This window comes from Brienomyrus brachyistius, chromosome 1 (assembly GCF_023856365.1).
Source record: "Brienomyrus brachyistius isolate T26 chromosome 1, BBRACH_0.4, whole genome shotgun sequence".
Lineage (NCBI taxonomy): Eukaryota > Metazoa > Chordata > Actinopteri > Osteoglossiformes > Mormyridae > Brienomyrus > Brienomyrus brachyistius.
Window position 1 is genome coordinate 53,927,693 of NC_064533.1, and position 27,534 is coordinate 53,955,226.

At 43.4% G+C, this 27,534-nt stretch overlaps 1 protein-coding gene across 3 annotated transcripts in view; it reads left to right on the forward strand.

Moving 5' to 3' along the window:
• Positions 1–23,908: 23,908 nt before the first annotated feature.
• LOC125746278 (low-density lipoprotein receptor-related protein 1B-like) overlaps positions 23,909–27,534 on the forward strand; it is a 279,046-nt gene continuing 275,420 nt past the window's right edge. The window contains exons 1-2 of one of the 3 annotated variants that reach the window (XM_049020071.1): positions 23,909–23,987; positions 24,196–24,438. In XM_049020071.1, coding sequence (XP_048876028.1) covers positions 24,363–24,438 — 76 coding nt within the window. In that variant the 5' untranslated portion in view covers positions 23,909–23,987; positions 24,196–24,362. Of the gene's footprint in view, positions 23,988–24,194; positions 24,439–27,534 lie in introns of those variants that run through there. The other 2 variants (XM_049020079.1, XM_049020089.1) reach the window with 2 other exon arrangements.

Genomic DNA, 27,534 nt, shown 5'->3' on the forward strand with positions numbered 1-27,534 from the left:
ACAAAATGGTGTTCTGTCTTCTGGATTCTTTTGAGTTCAGTGAGACACACTTCTGAGTGGCAAAAGAGTGGGATGTGGAAAACAAAGTGGTTTGCTGTGTCAGTGACAATGAGGCTAATATAATTAAAGCAATTAAAATCCTGAAATGGACCCCCCACCCATGTCTTGCACACACAATTAACCTGTTTGTGAGAGATGCTCTAAAGATGATGAAACCCACTATGGACAAAGTTAAGGAGCACAACAGTCACAGAGAAGCTCAAATCTACCCAAATGACAGATGGACCTGAGTTCAAGCTCAAACAGGAGTGCATTACAAGGTGGAACTCAACCTTTCATATGCCAAAAACGGATTCTGGAGACCAAGGATGCAGTCATCACTACCCTGGCTGTTATCAGTGCACCTGTTGATCCTCTGAGCCGAGAGGAATGGGAGGTGCTGCAGGAGGCATGCACGGTTCTGGAGCCATTTGAGCAGGTCACCGTGGAGATCAGTGCAGACAGGTGATTATAGACAAATGCTATTACATTATTATTATTGTTATTAATATAATTATTGTTCAGTTATTTTTTATTAGTTGTTGTTGCATTATTGGTATGAAAAGTAGATTAGACATGAATGAAAATAATATATACTGCTAAATAAAACAAAGCATTATTTTAACAGTTATTCTTTACTCATTTTCAGCTACGTTACAGCCTCCAAAATGCTGATCCTGTGCAAGGGTCTGCAGAGAGTAACAGCTGAGCACCAGACCAGAGTGACCACAGGGAAAGTGGCAGAGTTAGTGGCTGCTCTCTGTGCATCCATGGACAGAAGGTTTCACAGAATAGAATACAACAGTATTCTTTCAGAAACCACCATGCTTGACCCAAGATGCAAAAGGTTTGTCTTTAATGAAAACAGGGAGCGACTGATGAAGCTCTTCAGAGAATAAGTGCAGCAGCGGTAAGATACGACCAGCCAGCTCCACTGCCCAGGGGCCAAGAGGGAGAAAAGGGAACAGAGGATGGCATCTGCAGTTTGGAGGTCCTTTGAAAAACGAGCAACTGGGGACACTACAAGAAGGAATCCCTCAGCAGATGCAACGCTGGAAGTGAGATCGTATCTTGAGGAGCCTCTTTTCCAGAGAAGTGCAGACCCACTGAGCTGGTGGGAGACCAAGGCTTCAGTTTACCCATGTTGTACGCATGTGATGGCAGGGAGACTGTGCACTGTAGCAACATCAGTCTCCTCAGAGAAAATATTCTCCATAATAGGGCAGATAATAACAGAGAGAAGAAGCAAGATCAGCCCCTCAAAGCTGAGGCACTTGGTCTTTCTTAATGCCAACCTCCTTTAAAGACTAAAGCTAAAACTGTTACCTGGATGCTACTTGTTTTGTTTTACACATTATTTATATTTTGTTTTGTGATTCTCTAAGCTTATGTTGTTTCACTGTAAATGAAATACTGGATCTTTTTCTGGCATATGGAGTGGAGTGAGATGGTTTTATTTTTGTACCTTAAAATTTATTATTCTGTACCAGCCATATAAATAATAAACATTTGATACAATGTATGTTTTGTACGTTAGTAATTCATTTCACTTATAATTTTACATTATTTCTGGTAATAAATTAATTTAAGCACCAAAAAAATCTGAAGAGTCACTTGGGAACCATAAGAGTCGGCTGTCGTAAAAGAGTCAGAATTCCCGTCACTAATTGGAAAACCGCACCGAGCATGAGCGGTATGGCTGGGGTACGACTCGCTTCCTGTATGCCAACGGAAAAGAGCCGCATGTGTTAGGCAGCGTGAGCGAGACTGTGAGAGCTCAGGGTGTCAAGTGACTCCGTTGTTTATACGTTAGGAATGGTAAGTGGAGTATCATGCTTTTGTGGAAGCTGACTGGCATATTTTAACCTGTGTTCAGCAGCACTAATGAACCGTATTTCTCTTCGATTTGAAAAGAAAAGGCTGTAATTACATGTTCGATTTTACTGTTTTTGTCGTTTTGTTTTTTTGGCTCACAGATCTGTTTTGAATCTCTTTACTCAGTATACCCCCCTATGAAGTATAGACAGTTAAAAATGAATACGTTAATGAAAATAGATTATTATTGCTAAGTTCAGCAATGTGGGGTTGCTTTAAATGGTTGCTAAGGAAACATAAACTGTTCCCTCCCCTGAAGCATCAACATGTTTTACAGAATCAGTATAAAAACATGACGGATATTAGCATATTTGTACATCGAAATCTTTATTCAAATGTAGCAAGCAGTTCGGCTAGGAGGACATTTACACATGTAAATATACAGTGTGAAAAACACTGTATATCATCTTCAAGTGTCACGATCGTACTATTAAATCATATTAGTATATAAGTACAGCGTGCTTGCTTATGATAATTAGTAGTCTGTCTCTGTTTGAATTGTGGCTTGTGTAATGCGTTTAGCCAAATATTTGTAATCTTGATGCAAACCTGTGCAGATGTATGTAAATGACATAATGGTTATTTAAAGTTAAGGAATGTGCCCGCTTTGCTCTGCGTGAAGCTAATGTGAAGGAGGTCTGAAGCCGCCCCCCCCCCGCTAAGCTTGTAATTACATTTTTTCAGCCAGCCGCCCGCTTGTCTCTGTGGCCTATTAGGGCAGCTTTATCGGTTAAAGATTACCGTTCCCTCATTTGCATGGCCGCCATTCTCCCTCCTCCCACACGGAAAGGGACAGAGGAGTGTCCTCTGTGTCACTGGAAAGGACATCAGTGGGATGGCGGGAGAGGACAGCTCTAGTTTTGCTTCAGAAGAATATATTAATATCTTTCTCTGACAGGTCCACCGATGGCCCCCGTGGTCCCGTTGTGTAAGTGCTGAAATTGTAACATTTAATGTTTTCCAAAATATGGCCAACCGCTAAGCGGAGAAAAAAAATGCAATACGGCATGAGTGCTGTCCAACGCTGTGTGAGAACTTCCTCTCTGTGTGGGTGTCGTAACTGTGTGACATGAAAACATCAACATGGCTCCCTGCTTCACAGTCTCGCTCATCTTCTGCTTAGAATCCTCCGGGCTTTTCTCTTGATCTTGTGGCGCACAATGATGCAGGTGCCAGATTTTTCTTGGGTCTCAGACCGTGATCTGCTTAAACCCACGTCAGGCAGTCATTTTATAACAATTTCATTGCTCGTACTATGATTTGTTTGATAATCTTTGGAAACAACATATTGTTTGTAAAATTCTGTCTGTGCTTTTTGACCCTGAATATTGCATCATCCGTGCCCTTGTCCAGGTTTAAGTAGCTGGAAGATTGATGGAGGGATGGAAATTAATTTATCTAAAAATAGAGGGGGAGAACTCAACGGTTTCTCTTGTTGCAGGTGTTGTGATTGGATACGGCGGGATTGTGATCATCTGTCCATCACGTCCTGTTGTTTTGATGCTGATGTCCTCTTTGATGAGCTTCTTCAATCTGCTCTGTGTTGATACTTCTGGTCCCTTCAAAGAACAGGGAAAAGTAGACCTGCCCCAGGTTTGCCTCCCGCCGTGGCCACGGGGGGTTATTTCCATAACTAAAATTAAGAGCCCAAAAGCAGTAAACATTTAAATAAGAAACATAAAGCCAATGAAAAGTTTATATATACACTATGTATGTCTGTGTGTATATATATATATATAATATTATTTTATTCTCCAGATGAACGTTCGCTGAGGTAATATTCTGAGAAGACTTTTCATCTAATTATGCATAGATTTAATAAATGCTCAGAGTGAGTAATTCCAACTTTTTCAAAGCTAGACAGATGGAAATATTTTTATGAGTGTCAGGCTGAAACTTCAGCCATATTAAGCACAGAGTGACTTGGCGAGTTGCTGGAACACCGTGAGTTTATGTGTTGATGTGCTTTCCTGGGGGCGAATGTAGCCATGCCAGGACAACTTACACCACTTGACTCATGCAGATGAAAGCTTTTATTTCATTTAAATAATATATACATACTTGATGAGGTGCGGCACTGTTGCCTCACACCTCTGGGACCCAGGTTCGAGTCTCCGCCTGGGTTACATGTGTGTGGAGTTTGCATGTTCTCCCCATGTCGTCATGGGGTTTCCTCTGGGTACTCCGGTTTCTCCCCACAGTCCAAAAACTTGCTGAGGCTAATTGGACTTGCTAAATTGCCCATAGGTGTGGATGTGTGAGTGAATGGTGTGTGAATGAATGTACTGGCCCCCCATCCTGGGTTGTTCCCTGCCTCGTGCCCGTTGCTTCCAGGATAGGCTCCGGACCCCCCGCGACCCAGTAGGATAAGCGGTTTGGAAAATGGATGGATGGATACATACTTGATTTTTTACATATATTTTGGCTCGTGCTTTTATTTAAAGAAGTTTACAGTTTTTAATTTACTGATTTAAACAGTTATATAGGTATTTAATTCAGATCCAGTGAAACACATTTTACTTGTCATTGTTCTTCACCTGTAAGCTAATTTGACAGATTAATACTTTGTCTTATGAATTATTCCTATTAGAATTAAAATGGCTATAATGAAACAAGCAGTTTAAAAGGGGGAATTTGTTGTGAAAATGTGGCATCTTTCATAAATAGACTGCCTATTTTTGAATAATTGTGTGGTTGCAAATAGAATTTAAATTTAAATTTAAAATTATTCTACATTGTTTTAAAATAATAGTTCCTCATCTTATCGGGTCTATATGGATTTGCATTATGTACCTTTTCTATGGATAATTGGTAATGCTTTACATTAACTGCACCTTCATAATGCTTTTATATTGCATTCATAAAACATTCAGTATACCTTCATAATGTATTCATTAAGTATTCAGGAATCATTCATAAACATCATGCATGTACTGTATACCTCAACATCCTAACATCCCTTAACCGTTGTAATATACATTAATAGCAAACATCATATAATAATAACAAACATTATAATTGTATAATCATGCAATGTTTGTTATTAATGTATATTAAAGCTGTTAAGGGATGTTAGGATGTTAAAGTGTACTTGCATGCTGCTTATGAATGTTCTATGAATGCATTGTGAATGTGCACTTAATGTAAAGGGGTACCAGATCATTTTACCCATTCCAGGAGTTGAGGGCGCAACATATGGAAAAAAAATCCATCCATCCATTTTCCAGACCGCATATCCTACTGGGTCACGGGGGGTCCGGAGCCTATCCCGGAATCAATGGGCATGTGGCAGGGAACAACCCAGGATGGAGGGCCAGCCCATCGCAGGGCTGGAAAAAAAAATCTCCCATTCTCTGATATTCAGGACACAAATTTAGCGAAAACCCTCAGACATTTTCATGCACTCCTTAGTATTTTTGCGTACTAGATTCCCAGTAAATCTTTAGCAGAAAATTACATCTCAGTTGAACCATCTGCTAAAGAAGAAAAGGTGTGAACATTATGAATTCTAACAGTTTTGCAGGTTAAACTTCCAAACTAAGGTATGAGATTTTTTCAGCCTGTACCCTGCATCCCGTCTGTTTTGTGCTGCTCAATGACTGCTCTCCAGTGAGCGTCAAATTAGACTTGGTCATCTTCATCTGTTCACTATCTTCGGGGCACAGATCCTTAACTTTTATTTCCATCTGTGCTGGATCGTGTGCAAGGCAGGTTTGTTGTTTCTGGTGCTCCAATTAAAAGTTTGCTCTGCACCCCCCCTCGGATGTTTCAAAAATGAAATAAATAGCTAGTGAATATTGAAGATTATTGCTATCTAGCTGGCAAGCAGAACATGCCGCTTCACTATCTCCTAAATAAGGAATGTGTTTGTTTAATATTTTGTGAAGTGACTATTTGTGGACAATGGGACCTCAAAGTTTGAGTGGTAGTAAACACCACTGCTGAGTGTAATGCACAGCAGAGCCACCCACTGGCCCAGCTCTTATGGATGACATGTTTCATTAAAGATTGATCTTGGGAGAGTGTGATGAGTCAGTTAGGGATGGGCCAATCCACATTTTTTCAGTTCTGATCCAATTCAGATACACAACCGCCAATACTGATGCAGATTCCAATGCAATAGCTCTTTTTACTTTAACATTATCATTAGAGGTGCACCGATTCCACTTCTTTTAGTGTCGATAGGATCCCGATACCTGACCAGAGGGTATCGGTTGATATGAGTATTGATCTGATATCGGAGCTTTTTTTCAAACTAGTAAGTAAAAATTAAAAATACTGTATAAAAGCTTTGTTAATTAGGCTACTAGAAACGTACATAACATACTGATCCACCTCATTTGTACATCTTGATTTAAGTTTTTGATGAAGCTTTTGTTCTTGTTTTTGAGGCATTTGCAGTTCAGTTTGAATATCTTCTGTGAGAATATATGCAAGTGGCGAATGCTTAAAATGTCCCACAGTTTTTCACCCACTGGCAATCACTTCATTGCGATAGCATCCCCTCGTGTATCACAAGCTGCACCAAATGCTCAAAACAGTCCCTAATCATCCATTTTTTTTTCATATTACTCGTGTTGTCCCGCACAATTGTGTGTGCTTTGTTCCACTACACACTACTTCCACATCTCAAAACTTTTTTTTTTTTACAAATATTGCAAATCACTGTGCTACTAGTTGTTGTTTAAGCGTAAAATACTTACAGATGATCACCCACTTATCTGATGTTCTTATGCTCCTCCTACTGCAAAGGGTTTGCATATGATGTCATAGCAGGCAGAAGTCACTGTGCTCACACTCACTGAGTGACAAAAGAACTGAGTGGCAGGGTTAGTGTTCAGCTTGAATGCCACAAAAAACACGTCTATAATTGGAAAGAGCTCCCGTGCGATTCATTGCACAAATCGATTTAACAACAAATAGGAGCTATCTTATTACAGACTGCTGAAAAATAAATAAGTATCGGACGTAGATTGGTCACGTATAGCCAATATCCGATCCGTCTAATAGGTATGGATTGGTGCCGATACCAATCCCGAATATTGGATTGGTGCACCTCTAGAGTCAATAAAAGACTTGGTGGAGTCTGGAGGCCACAAATCGCAGGGCCAGTGGTGGCTTGGGGGATACAGGACGAAAACAATGGATCGCAGCATCTCTGAAAAATCAAAGGCTTCTGCCCTATTGACGTCACATTTATTTTTTAAGAATTTTTATATTATTATTATTATTATTATTATGAATAATAATTTATTAAATTTAAGCGTGGGGCGGCATGGTGGTGCAGTGGTTAGCACTGTTGCCTCACACCTATGGGACCCGGGTTCGAGTCTCCGCCTGGGTCACATGTGTGCGGAGTTTGCATGTTCTCCCCATGTCGTCGTGGGGTTTCCTCCGGGTACTCCGGTTTCCCCCCACAGTCCAAAGACATGCTGAGGCTAATTGGAGTTACTAAATTGCCCGTAGGTGTGCATGTGAGAGTGAATGGTGTGTGAGTGTGCCCTGCGATGGGCTGGCCCCCCATCCAGGGTTGTTCCCTGCCTCGTGCCCATTGCTTCCAGGATAGGCTCCGGACCCCCCGCGACCCAGTAGGATAAGCGGTTTGGAAAATGGATGGATGGATGGATAAATTTAAGCGTGGAACATCAGCGATGATAAAGACACACAAGGCCGATAGCTACAGTTTTGGGGTACAGGCGTCTGCCATAAAAAGGAACAATTATGCTTCTCTGAGTCTCTTTATGCACAGTTACTGTAATACTGTACAGTTTTCACTTGGCACCCTCAGCACCGTTCATCTCAAGGCTGAAATGCGAGTTTTGTTTGAGTATTGGTTTGTTTTGCAGACGAAGCGTTCCTCCTGTCAGTGAGAGAATGCGGTCAGGGTTCGTGGCAGACGAAAGTTGCATAAATCTGTGAACTGGATGCGAGAACATTAATGGAAACATTTGCTGAACAAGTTTGAGCGGAAGCAAATGATTGTGATTTTGGTAAATGGATGCATTTTAAAATGACTCTGCCATTCCTCCTCAGGAACGCTGCTGAAATCCATCCGTCGCATTACCGTACAGAAAAAGAACTGAAAATCTGAACGTAAAGCTGTTCTTCACTTATCACAGAAGTAGCATGCTTTGAAATTCATTGGTGTTTCTTTGATAATTATACCACCTTTGGTAATAATGAAGTAAACACCTACAGTACCATGGAGGGATGATGTACATCTTCTTTCTCCTGTGGGGCGAGGAGTTCAAGCTGGTTTGTTGCATGTTGTCCCTTTTTTAACAGTGCAGTGGAGTACAACGTGGGTGGCTGCAGTGAGCCGGGCACATCGAGACGGGTGCCTAGGAGCGCGTTGTCAGTGTGACTTTTTCCTGTTTCATTTTCTCCTGCGAGTCTAAGCGAATCATTAAACTTGTACAGGATTCTGGCAAACGCTGAAAAAGAGTAACATCAGTATACATTTCAACATCAGGAGATCGGAGTAGGGATATACCTTCCTGAAATACATCATAATTCAAGTTGGAGATAAAAACAAACACAGGAAAGGGGCTGTTGAATCCATCTATCTCTAACTGTCCTCTGTGGAGGCATCTGAATCCATAGAGGGGCAAAAAGCCCTTAGTGTTCCTGTCTTGCCCCTGCTGACTTATACACTGTTTGTAGGTGAAGTCGTCTAATGGTTGTGGATGCACTGCAATATAAAACACCATGATCAGCTTTAAAGTGATGCCTGCTGATTTGGTCCATTTGCCTTAACACACAGAGAAAGTGTAAGAATGGGGTGATACTGTACCTAACAGTGTGCTAATCACTGAACACATCAGGTTTTTTTCGCTTAAAAAAAAATCCAGAATGACTTATGGTAAGTTCCATTTCAACACGGAAGTCAGAATTTTCGAGTTCCAATTTGGAAGTTTCAGCTGGAATGCCCATTGAAGTCAGAGTATTGACTCAGAAAACTGGAGGAACCTCTACAGCCCTGACCTCAGAATTCAAGATAGCTGCACCCTTCATTGACAGAAGTGAAAGTTGTAGTTATAAGCTGTTTATTAGCACTTAAGTCTTATATGTATCCCATTAAATCAGTCGAACACACAGAACTGTGCAACCACTATGTGGGGACATGTTGCTACGGTGCAAAATACCACATATTGTCTTATGAACTGATATTGCTAACAGTAAACTTGGCTAGAAGTTTTATTGCTAAGTGAATTTCTGATTTATTGTACTGAAATGTTTTTAGCTCAGTTGTGATGTGATTCTTAGTTGCAACTTCCAACCTCTGAGGTAAATGGAACACACCATTAGTCACTCAGCTTTTGAATGTTACTTATTTATTCAGACAACAGGTTTACTCATAAAATAAAAGGACTCTTCTATGGACTCTTTAACCACTGTGCCACCTGCTGGACCTGCAGGGGAGCACATGTGCCCGCAACTCTGGTTTAATTCACATACTGCAGTCACTTCACACTAGAGGGATTCACAAAGTCTAAAAGGAGGATGTGAAATGCAAGGATTTCGTTGCACAAACAGCCTAAGCAATGAGCCTGTTCAGTCTGATACGGGCATCACAGAGGCCTCTTTCAGTTGTGATGGAAAACCACATTTTTCAGCCGGTTTTGTTTGTAATAAAACCTGCTGGTTTTAGTGAAGCCACGACGATTTGATGATTTCAGTTGTGCCAAAGCCCCACAGTGGCAATTGCACAAATACAAGGCTGTAAACTGTACAATGAATGGAGAAAAACATTAAAGACTGACATCAATTTAGTCATTGTAGAATGCAATTATTTTTGTGAGGTTTTCAGTATACTGCGTTTTTTTGTCCGTTGTTCAACTACTTGTCTTATAAAATAATAGCAGGATTCTTTTATTAATGAATAATTTTTATTTCAGAAGCACGACTGCCTTTGAGCATGGTGTAAGATTGGTGGTGGTGGGGGTGTCCCCTCAGTGCTGAGAGAGAGCGTTATGTAGCATTGAGTGTTGAGTTGAGTAGGCTGATGTTGTGTTCCAGACATCTGTTACTTCACAGCTGTTTGTTTCACCTGAATTCTTTCAATATTGACGCGGATTTCATTTAGCAAATTCTTTCATCCAAAGCAGCATACATTTGTGAGAAAGCAGAGTCCCTGAAACAAGTGGTGGTTAAGGGCCTTGCTCAGGGGCCCAAAGGTGAAATCATTCCGCTGACACTGGGATTTGGACCAGCGTCCAACCCACTGTGCCACACACTGCTCCCTTGTTGAACTGCCTTATCCAACATTTAGTTTATCACAATAGGAACCAGAAGACATTCTGACTTTTTGAGGCACCCTGGCCTCAACTTGCCTGAAAGCATGAAACATATCCTACAATCCACTGCAGTCTTGCTTCACCTCTGTACTTTTCACCCCTCCTTGCCAGTTTATACCTTCTTAATGGGGGATTACATGACAGCCCCGGTGACCCAGTGAAATGAAGTTCAGAGATGTGCCAGCCTTCATTCACGGGTAACCAAAGCATCTACTCTCTGTCATTAACAGATTTCAAGCATGCATTTAAATTTCATATTTAACGGACACATGGAGTCACTTACAGCAGTGCACATGTACTGTAGAGATGATATAGAATGAAGAGAATAGAGACAGAGGAGTGTTTCACTGTGCATCCTTTGTCAGATTTGGATGCTAGCTGGTAGTAAACCTCATCGTCATTCTCATCATCATGCTGTTTTTTGAGCAATGGGTGAGCAAGCAGGTTACCTCAGGGGCTTCTGCTCATATCCATAGCGAATGAGCCTTGTTTTGGTAAAAACAATTGTAAACTCTCTTCTAGACTGCAGATCACCTGGTTTGTCGTCAGGTCCAACATTTTGTATTTTTTTATGGAATTAATAGTGAGCCTCGATCCTTCATTCGTACGTATACAGCATCATGTTTGATTTAATCTAAAAATATAGTGTTTTCATCCAAACTCAAACTAGTCCTAGCTTCTTCGAGATATATGATTTGATTCTCCAGTAGTGTACCTCAAAGACCTTATGAAATACCATGCTGGCCCAAATACATGCGTGTGTTTAGCCTGTATCCTTGAGTGTTGTGTAAATTGTTGGCTTCCCAGGCTGTGCTGCTGCTAATGTTAAACCGATAGTAGCTATTAATAAAGAGAGTAACATTCATTTTAAAAGAGGCATCATATTGTTTATTATCATGTCTCAACCTTTCTGCAGATTATGTTATTTTTTTCCCCTTTTTATGTGGGTCTATTGCATTGACAACATTTTATGCCTTTAAGGTTTTGAAGTTCGTAATGTTCATTATCTACCCCAAATAATACTCCAAATTATACATTTTATTTTTGGAACGTTTTCTGTTTAATACACTTGAAATCCGACTGCCTGTGGTTGCTTTTTTAAGTTGTGGTTGCTGCTTAGCATTATATGTTCTCGTAAAAAAAATTATTTTCCTTTAGTAAAAGTAAGATTTGGCATTGCAAAAACATTTTTTCACAGATTAGTTGCCAAAAGGTAGGGGTCTTCTTATATGCAGGCCAATACGGTGATTCAATTCTGGCCCCCTGAGGCAGTTAGACATGTCTGCGCACCTGAGGCCTGGCGCTGTGCTTCCCAGCGACACGTCCTTTGTTAGGCCTTCTGTGAAGTCTCTCTCCGCAGGTCTGCCAAAGGCAGCATGAAAGCCCCAAACAAACACCTGTTACTAGGCAACGTGATTAGCTAATTCTGTTCCTCTACCGCCGAGGGCTAACAAGGGGGGCTGATTGCCCTTAGATGGCATTTCCTTGGCCCTGAGGTGTCCATCGTGGTTCTATGGTGATTTCCTTTAATGTCCGTAAAATAGAGACCTTCGTTAAGGATGCGGCATTAAGGATTTAAAAAAAAAGTCATGTGATCCAATGCTGAGATTGAAATGTTTTGCAAATTTACAAAAGGAAAAGTCACAAAAAATCCCTGCTCTGCGTCAGCGGTGACGTCCCTTTGCCGAGGGACTGCACAGGCTCTATGGTGTTTTATTAAGTCTGTGAATCCCAACGGGTCGAAAGCTTTGCTATAAAATCAAAACCTCAGGGCTTCTCTTCCGAAAACTGAGCTGGTATAATGGTGTCACTCTGTTCTCCCACCACAGTCTTTCCAGACCTTCCGGCATCTTTCCATTTCCCAGAATCCTGTGTGAACTGCAAGGGCACTGAGTTTGACTGATTGAATCATGTGGATACCGCTATTTTGTATCTTTGCCTCTCTGACATTGCCTCGATGAAGGCGTTAAACCCCCCACCCTTCATCAATAGGTGTTCATCCACATAGCCAGTTGGATACAACCAAGCAGAATGGCAGTGGTGAAAAGTGGGTTTTTTTTTGTGTGTGTCTCTCAGTGGGCTGGGGCATTGTGTCTGTGATCAGAAGGTTGTTGGTTCAAATCCTGTGATGAACAGGATGATTTCACTGCTGGGTTTCTGAACCCTCATTTTCTCTAGACTGTCTGACTGTGCTTTCTCTAAATAAATTAATTTAAATGTAAAATATGCAGGCGGTGGGTGGGATTGCCCATTGCGATAGAGAGTTGCACAGGACATGCTAATGAATCCCCCACGTTGTACATTCATGTGAGGTGTGTACACAGGTCCCAGGCACACTCTGCCATGACCATGGCATGCTGTGCAGTTTTCATTAGCGATTAGCAGAGGCCGCTTCCTCATTCTGTGCACATCCTGACGCTGCGCATGCAGCAAGAGACATAATCGCCTCAAGGTAAAGGGTGGGCTGTTTAGTTGCCAACAGCAGGAGCCCTAACTGCTTCTGGAGGGTTCCTGCTTCTCCTCCACTCCCCCTCTACTGGAACTCCAAACTCCGGCGCCCTTTCCCTGTTGCCTTGGTTACCAAGTCGTCCTTCTGATTCGCCGTGTCTTGCTGTGACGTCCTCCCATGGAAGGCACAAAGCCCCGTCCATTGATTATGCAAAGGCACAAATTGCCTCTCCTTGGCATCTCGAAAAGGCAGCATTTTATCACCCTCATAAGCACTCTGCCCCTTCCACTTGGCAGAAACCACACCCCCGTCACATTAATTTCTCTTTCAAGATGTGAATTTGCACTGGAGGGGGGGGGGGGTGGACTATGCTTAATCTCTGAGCAGAGTTAGCACTCCTTACACATCAAATTACTCTCAGTGTTGGGCAGTTCATAGATAACATCCTTTAAATAGCCATTCACCATATCTACGACGCCCTGCAAGATTTCTGTGAGAATATGGGATGTCCAACTTGCCTCATTTTAAATGAAACATCGTCCCAGGTAACTGGTCTCACCTGGGCATTGCTGATGGAGGAGCCAAGGTAATAATCCTCTCAATGTGACATTATCAAACCTGTAGAGCAAGGTAACAGTCAACCAAGGACGAGTGCTGTGCTTTTGGATTCGTAATTTAACGAATTTTAAAACCATATGCTAAAAATATACACTTCCTGTCTCCAGTCGACAGGCAGAAGTGCTGATATAGTGTCTAAAAAAGTGTAAACGTAAGATCTGCACCATCCGTGATATTTAATTTATCCACACCAAAGTGGTGCAAATCCGCAGAGTGCCGCACTCCTTCAGAACACGTTTATTTCTACTCGTCTCCTTAACATGTCCTTCATATTGTCTATTACATATTTATATCAGAAGTTTCACTTGGAAGTTGGGACTTGGGCCCCTTCCGATGGGTCTCACTGCAGCCATAGTGCCAGCAGACGCTTAACTGCGGTACCAAATGTTCTATCAAACCGACTTGCTCCAGGATCCGTGGTGGATTTCAGGATCCATTTCAGGTGGAGTGAATTTTCTTTCAAGGGTTCAATCTATGATTTTTTTTATGTGGGATGGGGGGAATAAGGGGGTCATAATTCATACAGGGAAGCCAACCTTTTCTTTAGCCATGATATGATTTCAATCACTGCATGATGGGAAGGGGCATTCTGGGGGCCAGTAAGCTTTCTGCTGGAACCAGTGTTCTGTGGCCCCACCCCGGTTTCACGCCCAATCAGATTCAGACTTAAAGGCCTGGGATAGATCTATAAATTAGAATGGCTTGTTATTCTGATGCCCAGAATGCATTTTTATTCAAAGCAGCTCATATTTCTGCATACTTACACTCCCCTGCACTGTGTGTCCGGACTTTGCATGTCCTTCCTGTGTCATGCGGGTTTCTCTCAGGTACCTGAGGTAAAGTTACCTCATTCATCACTTCAGCCTGCTTGCATTTGAGTTAACTTTCCTGTATCTTTTGATGTATCATCCCCCGTGCTGGTGAGCACTCCACTGCATCTGGGCTGGGTACTGCTCTGCTCTCTTTGTGCTTTCTTCATCACAGGGGTCTCCCCGGCTGACCCCCACGCTGCATTATGAGCTCCAACCTCTAATGAGGTCATTCTAGTGTTGGCAAAGCGCTGGCACTCCACTGGCCTTTTGGATGGATTCTTCTCAGTAGTTCCCCTTCTCCATCACACACTGACTTGTATGATGGGTCAAATGTAAGCCCCCAAGTGGGAAAAAAACAATTATGTTCTGAGATATATGACTTCGTGCTACAGGAAGGAGCAGTATTAATTACTCCTGTGTGTTTGGAGAGACCTGCGGGGTCGACTTTCTTGGCCGAGCTTCAGAAATTTATTTGTAAAGGAGGCGCTGGGCAGTGTGATGGAGAATTTGGAGTTGGATTTCTGTCCTTTCTCATGTGGAGCCAAAGATGGGGTATGTCTTGGTTTCCCAGCCGGGGGCCATTCTAGGATTTTTTTAAGGGGAGGGGGGTATAAGAGGGGTCATAATTCAAACAGACCAGCCAACCTTATTTTTATCTAATGATATGTTTCAAAATCAATGACTGACAGAGGAGGGGGAACTCTGGGGGACAATCAGCTTTGAGCTGGGGGCTTTGCCCCTGAGCCCCCACCTGTAAATGCCCCTGTTACCAGCAGCCCTGAAGGGGAGAGTAAAATGTCATATTAGCCACAACATTAGTGGGAGACACAAGGAGAGCTGGTTGGTAGCATGTCGCTTGTTTGAGGTAAGAAGGGATGACGATGATGCTAATGAGCTCCCTGAAGATGAGGGAGTCGGGGCTTGGGGGCTAAAGAGTCCCCATATGGGGTTAATGCATGGTGCTCACTTCTGCCACCTTCGCACTACTACAGTTTGTTAGGTTGCTCCCCGCAGGACCCTCGAGTGCTCCATTTTGATCACTTGTGCTCCCACTGATGAATAATAATGAATCCCATCAGCACGTGTGCAGGAGAGCCTCTGGGCACCTCCCGTTACTCAACATTCGGGCTCATACTCCGGAAAACATCACCGGGATGAGATTTCTCTAGGGTTGGTGGGGGGGGTGGGGGGGGGGTTCGCTCAGGGAACAATGTGGCTCTTTATCATCATGAGCTACTTCCCTCCTAGTCGTCTCATTGTAATGAGGCACTTCATTCAGCATCGGAGCACATATTTGCATATTTGTATGTCTGGGTGCGCCGCAGGAAAGACAAGGAGCCAGTGCTGTTACTGTAGTGAGGAAGACGGGACAAGACAAATATTCAGGACATGGGTCTTTGGGTCACTGATCACCTGCCGCATTACAGTATCGTTGCCAAATCGTGCTTTTTGTACTCTGGTGCTGCACCCATGTGGAGCCATGTAGATGATTACCACTCCTCAAATGCATTTACAGGGGCCCCCCGAACAGTCACTGCACTTAATATTAAATGTTCCTTATTTAGAAGACACTAAAACATTATGTTCTGATAACTGGTTAGCTAGCTATGATCTCCTGACTCTATTCGCTAGCTAACAGTGAAGCCCCAGAAATTACAAACCCACCCCTGCATACAGAACACTAGCCTTATCGCTAGTCGGCTAATCTGTGATTTCCCACTCCTGCTCCCCCAACCCTGGAATCCATAATCATAAATAAAGAATCTGATTAGGTGACATTACTGCTTCCTGGAAACCCTGTGTGCACCGAGACCGCAGATTTAAATTGATACCCACAGTTTGTCCCTCTGCGTCACATCTGTGTGACGCATCGTAATAGTAAATGACAGCGTAAATCTGTCTTAAGTGTCCCAGTCAGCATTAGGGCGCTCTGCTTGAATTTATATCACAACAAAAGAGCTGGAGTCTGTCACTATGCCTCGCCGGGCTGAGGATCACTAGTGGCACATGGGGAAGCCCCAGCCACTGACACGCAAGGGACAGGGAGAGAGAGCGAGAAAGAGGGAGGGAGGGAGAAAGAGCGTGAGAGATGGAGGTAGAGAGGGAGAGAGAGATATGCAGATGAGCCAGAGTGACCCACACATTGATTATTGAAATGCAGCAGAATTAATGTAAAAAACCTCTAGGTGAAAAGAACATGGTAAAGTGTAGATGGACACATGTGTACACCAGGGGCACAGGGGAGATTTTTGATATGGGCAAACACATCACTTATCTACACTTATCTAGCCATGTTTGATGAGGTATTTGGTATGATTTGGGTTAATTGTTTAACACACTAAACATTTTGATCAACACTGGCCTACATACATACACTGTTTCTGTCTGGTCATCCAAAAATGGCTTATTGGACAATAGCCTAAATAACAGCCTTCTCTACAATGTGTTGCAGGATTAACTGTACTGAGCCCCAGTGTACTGTAATGTTCTATATTATGAGAGGACACAGTCATGGATTTATTGCTTTATTGGAACGGATAATTTCACATTAGGTGAAACGTAGATGAAATTGTGAGCCTTGTTGCTGTAACATAAATTTGCCTGAGATGAAAAAAATAGCCTTGACAATTCCATCCAGCATAGACTTGGTATAAAATATCTACGTCTACTTACATTTCTTGCTACTTGAAAGAATGCTGTGATAAATCTTTGTTTATTTTTTCCAGTTAGATTTATTTCTGTATGGCATACCGCTTTGTTCCCTGTGGCCAAAACTGAATCGGGCACAACTTCGGTAACTCAGTTCTCAACTTGTTTAGGACCCAGAACCGTAATCAGGGGAATATGAACAGAATGCACAAATATGGGAAATATGTATGTTTTTCAATAAAACATTTAGAAAGTCATCAGTATTTGAGTTATCTACTTTGTTAAATCAGCAGGTCATTGTGGAAGTGGAAAATTCTGAAGCTGTGTGTAGACTGATAGGATTGCATGCACTTTTTAATGTCTACGTATAAATGTTGACTTCTACGTGTTTTTGAGTTTGAGTTTGTGATGGTCGACACATTCTGATGAGTTGAATATTTAGATATCTAGCCCTGTTTAAGGATGCTACTGACTTATAATAGCTTAATGTTTTTCCCCTCAAAAGTGGGGGGGTTTTGGGGCAGATCAGGGTATTATTTCGAGTGCTCCCTTTTTAAAGCTCTGTGCCCTTCGGACCAGGCCGGCTCAGTCGCATACCTGCCGATCCAAACAGCCTGACTCACTCCTTGTCTTCATCTCATCGATCAGCACTGCCCGACAGCGGGGGTGATGCACCCGACCGCAGAGTTCCGGGCCTCATAAACGCAGTCCATCTTTTATGAGTGCCATAAACAGCACTGTCCTCCGGGGGGAGGGATGGACTGGGGCATAGGAGACTGACGCCTCTTTCACAGCGTCTGTACTGAATTAATTGCAGGACTCTTTAGGTGCTTTCCAGAGCCTTGGGGTTCTGCTCAAATTTCTCACAGTGAACCCCCCCAACATAAGATTACTCCTTCAACGGCAGGCCTTTTATTCGCTTATATACTTCTTCATTTTTTATTTTTTTTTTGCGGATTGAAATTCACAGGTAGAGGTGCCCTGCTCACCCCTTGAGTGACCTCCGGGATTTTCCGAAGAGACTTGTGGGGGCCAGGGGCTTCACCGCCGCCTCCGTTCCATCTGTGTCGGGGGGCTCGCCGTCCCGATGCAGAATGGAGTGGTGAAGCTCCCCGAAAAGTACAAATCACTTCCTGACTTAACATCATGGGCTGTTTGTCAGTGAGAATGCATAGTCGCTCACTCTCCCTCCCCCACTCTTTCCCCTGCTGTCTTCCTCTTATCCTTTGTACTTCTCATCTTTGCAGACTGCAGGTTTCGTTCTAATTATCCAACTGAAGCCTCGCAGGTCAGTTTGTACGCACACACACTACCCATATGTGTTACCAGTGTACCCCATGTTTTAACCCAAAAACCACAGTCGCAATAGTCTAAATGGATCAGGGATCAGGCATATAGCAATCCATGAGATGTCGGCACTGCATGCGAGTTTCTGGAAGGAGAGCATTCACTGCATTTTATATGCCTAGACCTAATTTTGTAATTACAAGCAGCTGTCCTTATCTAGTATATTACTTTAATCTGCATTTACAAATTATAGCATGTTCTCTCCTTGTTTCTATCCAAAGCTACTATAAAAATCATCACCTGTTACACAACGTGCTGATGCCTACTTGCCGATTTGTTGTCTTGGTCTCGCAAAAGTATTTCTTGTCTTCTCCTATAGGGGGCAGTATTGCACCACAGGCACGATTTTAGTCTCGCCTCGCATTCCGGTGAAGAGGCTGAAAAGAGCAATTCATCCCCAGCAAGCCAAAAGAGCGTCCACAGGTATTCAGCACCAGGCCCCATCTCCCAGCCCGAAGACAAAGTCAATTAATAAGGTTTCATATATATAACGAGTTTACGGCGGCTTGTTAAGAAACGGCAAACAAGGCCGCCTGGCTGGGACGTGGATGGGAAGGAGAGTCCCCCTGCATGTTAAAGCAGCTTTATGCACCAGTCCAAGCCGCAATTAATATTCTTCAGCAGCTTTCGTTTTAGGCCGGTCACGTGGCGTCGCCTCGTCCTCGCGCCCACAGGACTTGCATAATTACCTATTTACATTTCACCCCAGCAGCGTTCGCTGGTCCTCAAGGGCCCAGTGTATGGCGGCCCTGGACCCTCGCCACGTGCCTGAAAAGATCCCACGGCAGCTACGGTCCAGCTCTCGGCGGGCTCGCAAATCGGTGCAGTCACTATGACAACGTTAAGGGGGAAAAAACTGGAAATTTGGCTTTACTGGGTCAGCATGGTAAATATATTTCTATTTTCTACCTGCAGGCACGGGTGATAAGGGACTGAGGGCTGCTTTTTGTGTAAATCTGAGCGTGCGCCCAGAATTCATTTGGTCCAATCTTTCTGCCTTTCCCCACCACTCCCCCATCACAGCCCGAAGGGGTTTGACCCTCCAAGGCTCCCCGGCAGCAAACAGTGATGGACAGAAGGTCAATAATGAGCCCACAAGGCAGCTGCTGCAGCTCTTACTCCGTCCTTGGGAAGGTAAAAAAATAAAATTAAAAAAAAAGCTAACGGAGGCCCCAAGCCTCATTTTAGGGCATGATGTAAGTTCAAAGATCTGAGTTGGACCCCAGTGATCCCAGCCTCTCTTTAGCCAATCTGCCAGGATAATGGGTGAGAAGCCTGACAGCTTTTGGGCTAGAAGTTTCCAGGAGACCCTTGGAAGATGCGCAGGTGTCATAAATTCCAAGTTTCGTGAGGGTCTGTGTTTGGCAAGAACCTTCAAGCGGCCCCCAGTTTCCCCGTAGTCCCTCTGGGCCATGTAACAGACATGACAGGAAGCTAAGCTGGATGGTGGTGGGAGGGCTGTCATCTCAGCCACTTCAGAGGGGGGCTGGACGGATCTTCAGGGGCTGAAATGACTCGTTCCTACACCTTGTGGTGATGGCAGACTGGACAGTGGAATGTCTGAGACACAGCCCCGCCCACCCAGCCCTCATTAGGCATAGTGACCTGCATATCTGCTGCTACCCACAATCCCCTTCTCTTCCTTTCACATGGAGGGCAACAGTACAGTTCATCTACAGACCGGGATGTGACATCTGCAGCTGAGTTCAGGAGGAATGATCAGCCTCTGGTAAGACAATAATACTGCTGTTTGAAATTAAAATACTACTCAGTGAACAGCAGACATGAAAGATACATGTATTTCTCTCGTTACTGTCTAACATGTAAATCCTGCTGGACAAAGGACCCCCTCATCTTGAAGCGTCTATCTCCACTGAGCCCTCAACTAAATAAGCTTCTCCTTCCTCTCCAGAAGCATAATGATAAGTTCGGCTAACATACTCAGATTGGACAGTCCCCTGAGACTGCTGGTTGAGCACCGGAGCAGCCTCATGGTCATGGAAGCATTACATGACTGCAAGAAATCAGCACCCTCTAGATGGCAGTAGAAAGCCAGGCTTCATGGACACCAAGGTCCATCTCTTCGGTGATCAATGAAGTCTCCGTTTTTTTAAATGGAAGCCCAGCCATGGTAGCATTAGGAATCCTTGCGAGATGCCTTTGCATCGCTGACTGTCTTTGGAGGCTATTGCTTCTGTTTCATATTACAACAGTACAGCCCCATGTAAGTGGCTGCAAAGTGAAAGAATTTTTAAAAAGGAGTGAAAATGTCAGATTATAACAGTAATAATTAGACAACCTCTGTGTTTTGATGCAGAACATATATGTTTTGATTTTGAGAAGCTGGAACGTCAGACTGACAGCTTGGGATCCTCAAACTTAACCCAGCATCAGGGGCGCAGACCAGAGCCCACGGTGCGACCATATGCTGCCCACGATAATGAACAATTCATTACTCAGTCCTTAATTGCAAAGTTAAAATGCAAATGCAATTAACTTAAAACTGCTTGCTGCATATTAAAACAAAAACTGACAGCTCTGCCTTGCCCTCTGTGCATGGATTTAATGAAAGACAGTTCTGGAGTACCTTTTTTATCAATATGTATAAAAAGGACAATTATTAATGGATAAAAAATTTTGCTAGACTTGGAACATTAGTGTTAAAGGGTGCCTGTTATAAATGTGGGCTTCGAACAGCATTAGCTGAGCAAAAAAATATATAAAAAATTCAAGTAAACAGAAACCGCGGGGAAGCAGGTTTTCTAAATGTAGGAAAAGCGGTTAACTGTGAGGCAGAATTTCTAGATCATTCTGATGCGTATCTATCCATAGCACAACACATTTATCAAGAGTAACTCTACATGGTTTAAAATAATAATTATAACAGTATCTGTCACATGGACAATTCTGTTCCTTGTGAAAACCTTAGAAGAAACGCAGAAAGGTGACAGCTCTCGGATTTCTTCAGGGCATCCCCAAACAAACAAGCTGGTGTGTGTGTGACGCTTACATAAATATTAACATCTGCATTGAGAATTAATCTGCCTGTGAAATGCAAACTGAGTGACATTCAGCGATTAGCATTTGAAGAAGTCAGAGGAAGACGAGGGAAGTCAGTTTGTTATGAGATTCGCTAGACTTTGCTGCATAATTTGGCAACGTATAACTTTACAAAAATGCATCGTTTGCTTATAACCCTGGAGCATGTTTTCCTTCAAGGCAAAAAAACAGCATGATGTCGAGGAAATATATTTGTCCCTTAGCCTGGATCTCTTCAAGGTCATGTCAAAGCATGACCTGAAAGCAAAGCTCGCAGACACATACGCAGAAGCGGGGAAGCTATGTCAACGATGACCGTGAAGCAGTAGCGCCGAAGGAGAGCTAGACCAGGAATGGCTCAGCCTGCGATTCAGCTTTTATGAAACTCTGCCTGGATGAGCGCCTGGCTTATTTATTCTAACAGAAAACTGTTTACATGACTGTACGCTGCGGTCGGCGTGAAGATGCCACTGAAACTGCCAGCATGGCTCAAACACTTGAGTAAATAGAGTGAGTTTGGCCATAGATAAAAGCAGGTGATTCCACGCAGGTGTGGTTGTTTAGTTAATTAAGCAATCAACATCCCATAATAGTATGAGTCATACTGTATACATGTACAGATATGCTGGGCAGGAGCTGTTGGCTATTCTTTTGGCTCTTGAGTCTAGAGGAGACCGGTGCAGTAACTGAATGAGAGGTAATTTCTATGGGGTATGTAGCAAGAGTTGTGATGGTTATGGCTGAATAACATTTTCCATTTTTTTATAAACTGGTGTCCGTGATGCTGATGCAAGGCAAAAAGAGTAAGCAGTTCTGTCAGTTGACTGAACTCATCAGTCTTATGTGTGAGACAGCCTCCGTCAGTTTACTGAGGGATGGAAAGGTCCCATATCAAATGAGTCATCCTTCATCCGGGTCTCAGCAAGCTGTTATGGTGTGGGGTACTCTTTCCTAAAGCCCTCGGTGATCATGTTCATCCTGCATTTCTGTTCCAGGGAAATGGAATCTTATGGAATGGTTTGTGTATATTAACAGATACCAGTGCAATTTGGTGCACTGTGGTAGTAATAAGGAACGATGGGGCTCAGGTGCCCAAATTTGGCACTTGTGCTACTATATCTCATCCCACAACAGGCTGTTCAGTAAGACTGAAGGCACAGACCCGCTGAGATATGTTAACAGCTGGACTTGCTGAGCAGGTGTGCATTTTAGTAACCGACTGAAATGAAGTTCTGAGGACACACCAGAGGTCAGTGGTCACCACTCTGAAACGCACTGTGATGAATCTATCATGAAGCATTCAGTCTCTCCTGCCACTCACATGGATGATTACTAAGAATCCTCCTGTGAAGTTACCAGACACTTTTATTCTCTTCATAATCTTATCAACCTTTAAAACTGAAGAGTTGATATTTATCTGCATATTCATAATTACAGTCTTTGTATGACTTGGCGAGGTTTTCATCTTGGCATTCTGAGCACATCATTCTTCAAAACTTTCAAATCAAGATGCACCAAGAAACAAATCAGTATTTTCCTCTAAAGGAGAATAGTTCAGCTCTCTTGATGTATTCAATGGAAGTCTTATGAGACCTCGTTCACTGCAGTGGCCCATGTAAAATTTAAAAAATGGGCTGTTTTCTTCTCAACATTGTAGACTGGAGGATGTGTGCGGCTGCCCCAACGCCCATGCTGGGAATCTCCAAACAGATGCTGAGCCGCTGGATGGGCTCGCTTCCGAGAGCTAGCCTGAGGCTTTATAGCATGTGGGCAATCTCATAGGTGCCTTAGACTTCATGGTGTCTCAGAACTCACTCTGTGATATAACATCCTTGAAACAGAGCACTGAGCAACCTGTCAGACTGTGAAGGCTGCTAAACGTAACATGACCCTGTTATGTTTAAACTTCGGATTTCCCTTAAGGCCATCCTAATCCATTCACATTAATGAGGCCAAGGAACCACAGTAACCAATGGTTTCCTGTTTCGCTTTTATTGAAAGGTTCATACAAACTATGTAAAAGATACATTGTACAGCCACACTGCTTAATTGACATTTTATCCCGTTTCTGACCAATCAGGATCTGCTGCAGCAGGTGATTACCAAGTGGTCACTACACAATGGTCATCTGCCCATCAATTAGGTTTTCTTCAGTATTTCTTGTTGAGTTGGAGGCACCTGATTTTGGAGACACCTGGCTCAGACCAGAAAGGAAATCCATTGGCATGAAATAACGTTTTTCTTGCTGAACTTGAGCCCTTAGTTTTAGGGTTTTATTACCTTGTGGAGTATATATACAGGCAGGACATTTGGCTCAGTTACTCATTCCCACAATATTGTACGTTTGGAATTAGACCAGGCTGTTGGTCTTCTGTTTATTTTTTGTTCCTTATTTTTATTTGGGCACTGCACAGTTTAAGGCAAATCAGTCGGGAAAGCTCCTGGGAAGGATGTTATATCACCACACTTATCAACATGTAATTCACAGCTCCTGTTTTACGGGACTTTGTGGTTTCCACAGTATGTGTCTGATGAAAACACAGGACTCTATGACTTTAAATATAAGGTTACACGTTAATGGCAGTCAGCAATCAGAAAGACACGTCGTATGAGTTGCAGAATGTACTCGGAATACATCTCTGGAAAACATTTACATAAACTCAGAAAGAAAGTGCATGGTGATGTGATGTGTAAAAAAAAGTGTGTGTGTGTGTGTGTGTGGGGGGGGGGGGGGCGGTGTATCGATAGAGTAAAGACTTGCGTGTAGCCCTGTGCTTCAGCACCTTGTTAATGGACAGTAACACTCTTCCAGGCTGCACGGAGGTGTGATTCCTTTCGCTCCGGTTTGTTCGACGGGCGTAGGTAACGGTCATGAATTATGGGAGCTCTAGCGGCGGCTGATTAATCAGTTTCTGCTGCTCTGCCCCTTAGGTGTGACGTAAGGTCGGTCACACATTGCTTTGTAAAGTAAAGCTACAGCACCCCCCCAACCCCCCCCCCCCAAAAAAAGACACACATACATGCAGCTGTCCCTCCCTCCTTTTTCTTTCCCTCTCTCTCTTTCCCCCAGCACCGACTCCCCAGCACTGGCATATCCACCTAGAGATCCTGCTGAAACAGGGAGAGAAGAAGAAGGGCGGGCTGCACGGTGCGCCAAACCGAAGTGACACCCCCCGAAAGGGACTCGAGGCTGGACCGGGACTGGCGCGTTGCTGTCGGAGCCTTCATTCCGCCACCATGTCCCAATTTATGCTCACCTTTCTCACGATATCGGGATTATTTCCTGCGACTGAAGGGCTGATCGCAAAGCAAGGTAAGGGGATGCTGTGAAGTCGTCTCAAACTTAATGCGCCGACCTCATGTTGCAAAAAAAAAAAAAACAAAAAAAAAAACGGAAATTTAAATGGCAGCATTTATGCATTTCTGTTAAATAGCGTCTCCGTATTAAAATGAATGATTAGTATTGGCATTGTCTGTTTCACAATATTGCATTTTAAGATGGACATTTGTCGGGTCCTGATCCGTCGGCGTTTCGTTTGTGGAGCTGCTTGTGAAACGTGTATTTTTAGGGTTATTTGATTTAATGGTACGTTTCAGTCTGCGGGTTCACATCCGATTTTTTGCTAAATATTATCAAGCATATTAAGACAGCTATCCCCCGATAACTGCGCAGTGCTGTGGGATGCGTACTACTTATATTCGTCCACAACTTTACATCATTTGTTCGCCTACGTGTTTCGCATTTGCTATTCTTTAATAAATGCAAACGATAAATAATTATATTCAATCCCATGCCGGGAATTCAGGTGGCGCTTGAAACGCATCTAAAAACAGGTCGCTTGACTGTTCAAAAGTTACCCATGGCTTTCTATATAAAATTTAATACGATTAATCAATTGAATGATAGCCTTTTTTTGGCGCAGCTATGCTTTTTAGTGACTGAGGTCCGTATGAGATCCATTTACTAGCGGTATCCCGTTAAAATGCGAGACGTCGCCCCGTGGTTTCAGATTTAGATATAATAACAGCCTGTAAAAATCCATTCATTTATCCAAAATAACAATATAAAACCAACCAGCTTATTTGCGCAGTGTCAAAGGGCTGGTTTAAAACCCAAATTCTTAATGAATTCCTACTATATCTGTCAAATGGAAAAAACAAGTTCGCGTATAATTCAGTGTTGAATTGCTGCTATTCAGCTAAATGAAATGAAAGCGACTGCAAACTGCGCTCATTTACTGCGAGGTGCGTTTGCCAAGCGAGCGCAAAAATAATAAAATAGACTGAATTTTGACATTAACCGAGCTGCTCTTTGGAAATATATACTTTAATGATCAACAAATAAACTTTGTTATATAGCTGTTTTAACATTTTTTTCTGAAATAGCTGGGTTCTCTGTAGACGAGAATCACGCAATTGAATATTTTTACTCGCTTTGAAAAGCCGAAATATTTCATCTTGGCGTTACTGTGATTTTAATTAGATTTGGTTCTACAGGTAGGCCGATCCGATATGCATGTTTGTTTAATTGTTTCGTTAGTACAGCCCGTGAGGATCCCAAGTTTATCCGCCGAAAATAGCAGACCGCGTGGAAAAACTATGCAGCCGATGCTTAAACTGAAACTGCATTTCTAGTAAATCTCTGGCTTGAATGTGTTCACATTTACCCTCCTTCGTGGCAAACCACCTTACTTTGAATGCACTGCATGCACCTGCAATAGCTCTCTGAGCTGGGGTAACACGTGTCCTAACCCCTGCTGCAAGAAGGGATTCACAGCTGGCTTTATTCAGCCCATGTGCTGCTTAATTTCCACCCACTCTGGCACTTTTAAGTATAAATAATACATACTGAAGATATGTTCTCAAACACATCTGTTAAACGCAGTGCTCCATGCGCCCTAAGGGTCTTCTTGCTGTAGACCGCGAGAAGTTTTGACTCTCATACTGAAGTAAAATGCATTTTTTTTTCTGTCTTGTTGAGTTGTGCTTTGAGGCAAAGCTTGACCTCATGGCCACGGATGCTGAATCTGGGGGTGGGCTGAGATGTTTGTTTCTTATGGCCCGATTTATGTGAAACCCTGCACTCTTTCACTACTGACTGAGCCGTCTGCTCTCTGGTGCTTTTTAATTTGTTGTTATATCCATTTAGCGAGCAACCGTAACTCTTCATCAGCACCACTAACCTCCAGAGGACAGGCGCCTGGTCAGGGGCACAGTACGAGCTGAATGAATGCAGGCGATCTCCAGCTATACAGCTCCCATTGCCCCCGGTAACCGTGGCAGCATCCGGCTGATGCTGATGGAGGGTGGACGGGAAGAGGGGGGCGAGCGCTGGAGCTGGCGGGATGACCCAGAAGGCTGGCGACGTTGGGGCCGTTCTGATTTCCATCCCATTACATCACGTTCCTGTGACACGAACGTGCCGCCTTTCCTCCAAGGGTGGGGTGAGTTCCGGAGGTATCCGGCGCGAAAATGCTTCAGTGCCGCTTCGGCAGCGTTGGGGAAGCGTTTCCTAATGGAGGATTGGCTGCAGAGTGGCTCACCATCACTACCAGCTGACCGTAGAGATTGCGGGTTCACCTTATGGCCGTATGGTTCCACCTGGGGGGGGTATTTCTAATGGGACGTGTATCAATCCTCTGCTACCAAACTGTAGGTGTGTGAATGTGACTCATGTAGAAGCTGAATGCGAAGAGTGACTCTCTTCTGTTGATGGCAATGGATTCATCTCCTAGGCTTCTACGACAGTTGCATATAGGATCAGTGCTCTCCTGCAGTGCTGACTCAAAGTGATGGACATGGTACATTTACACACACAATATGGACGAGCATTTCCTCAGACTGTCTAACAGTGTAAGACTTTCACACTCACCATACTGTCTATGGTCCTTTGTTGAAACTCTGCTTAATCCCAGTTGCCGGTAGAGGTTCTGTATGCTTTACTCACCCTGTTTTCTTTTGAGAAAACAACGGCCGAGATGCATTTTGTCAAACCCGCAGAACTTGCGCAGGATGGCATGTGTCTGTCAGGCTGGCAGGTGAAGCACTGGATTGTGGGTGTTGTAATGCCTCTGGGTTCTGCTGTGCTATAGCTTTAAAGAGCATTGTATGTTATAACCTTAAAGAACATTATTTTCAAGAAATGAAAACTGCTGTTACATTGCATCTGCCTCAGCTGAATTAGACGGCAAGTGGGAGCATACGATTGCGGAGTTGGGTGTTGTCTTTCCAGAGTGATGTCATTCTTATACCTTGGGGACTCTGTTGGTGCATGGGAGAAGGTGTTAGAAGTACTCTGATGTCTGTTGAGGCCTGGTAGACGCTCCCCCGGCCAACAATAAAGAGACAAATGGTACACATCAAAAGCCCTGTTTACTTAGCGCTCTAAGCATGTCTGGCCTCCAGGGGC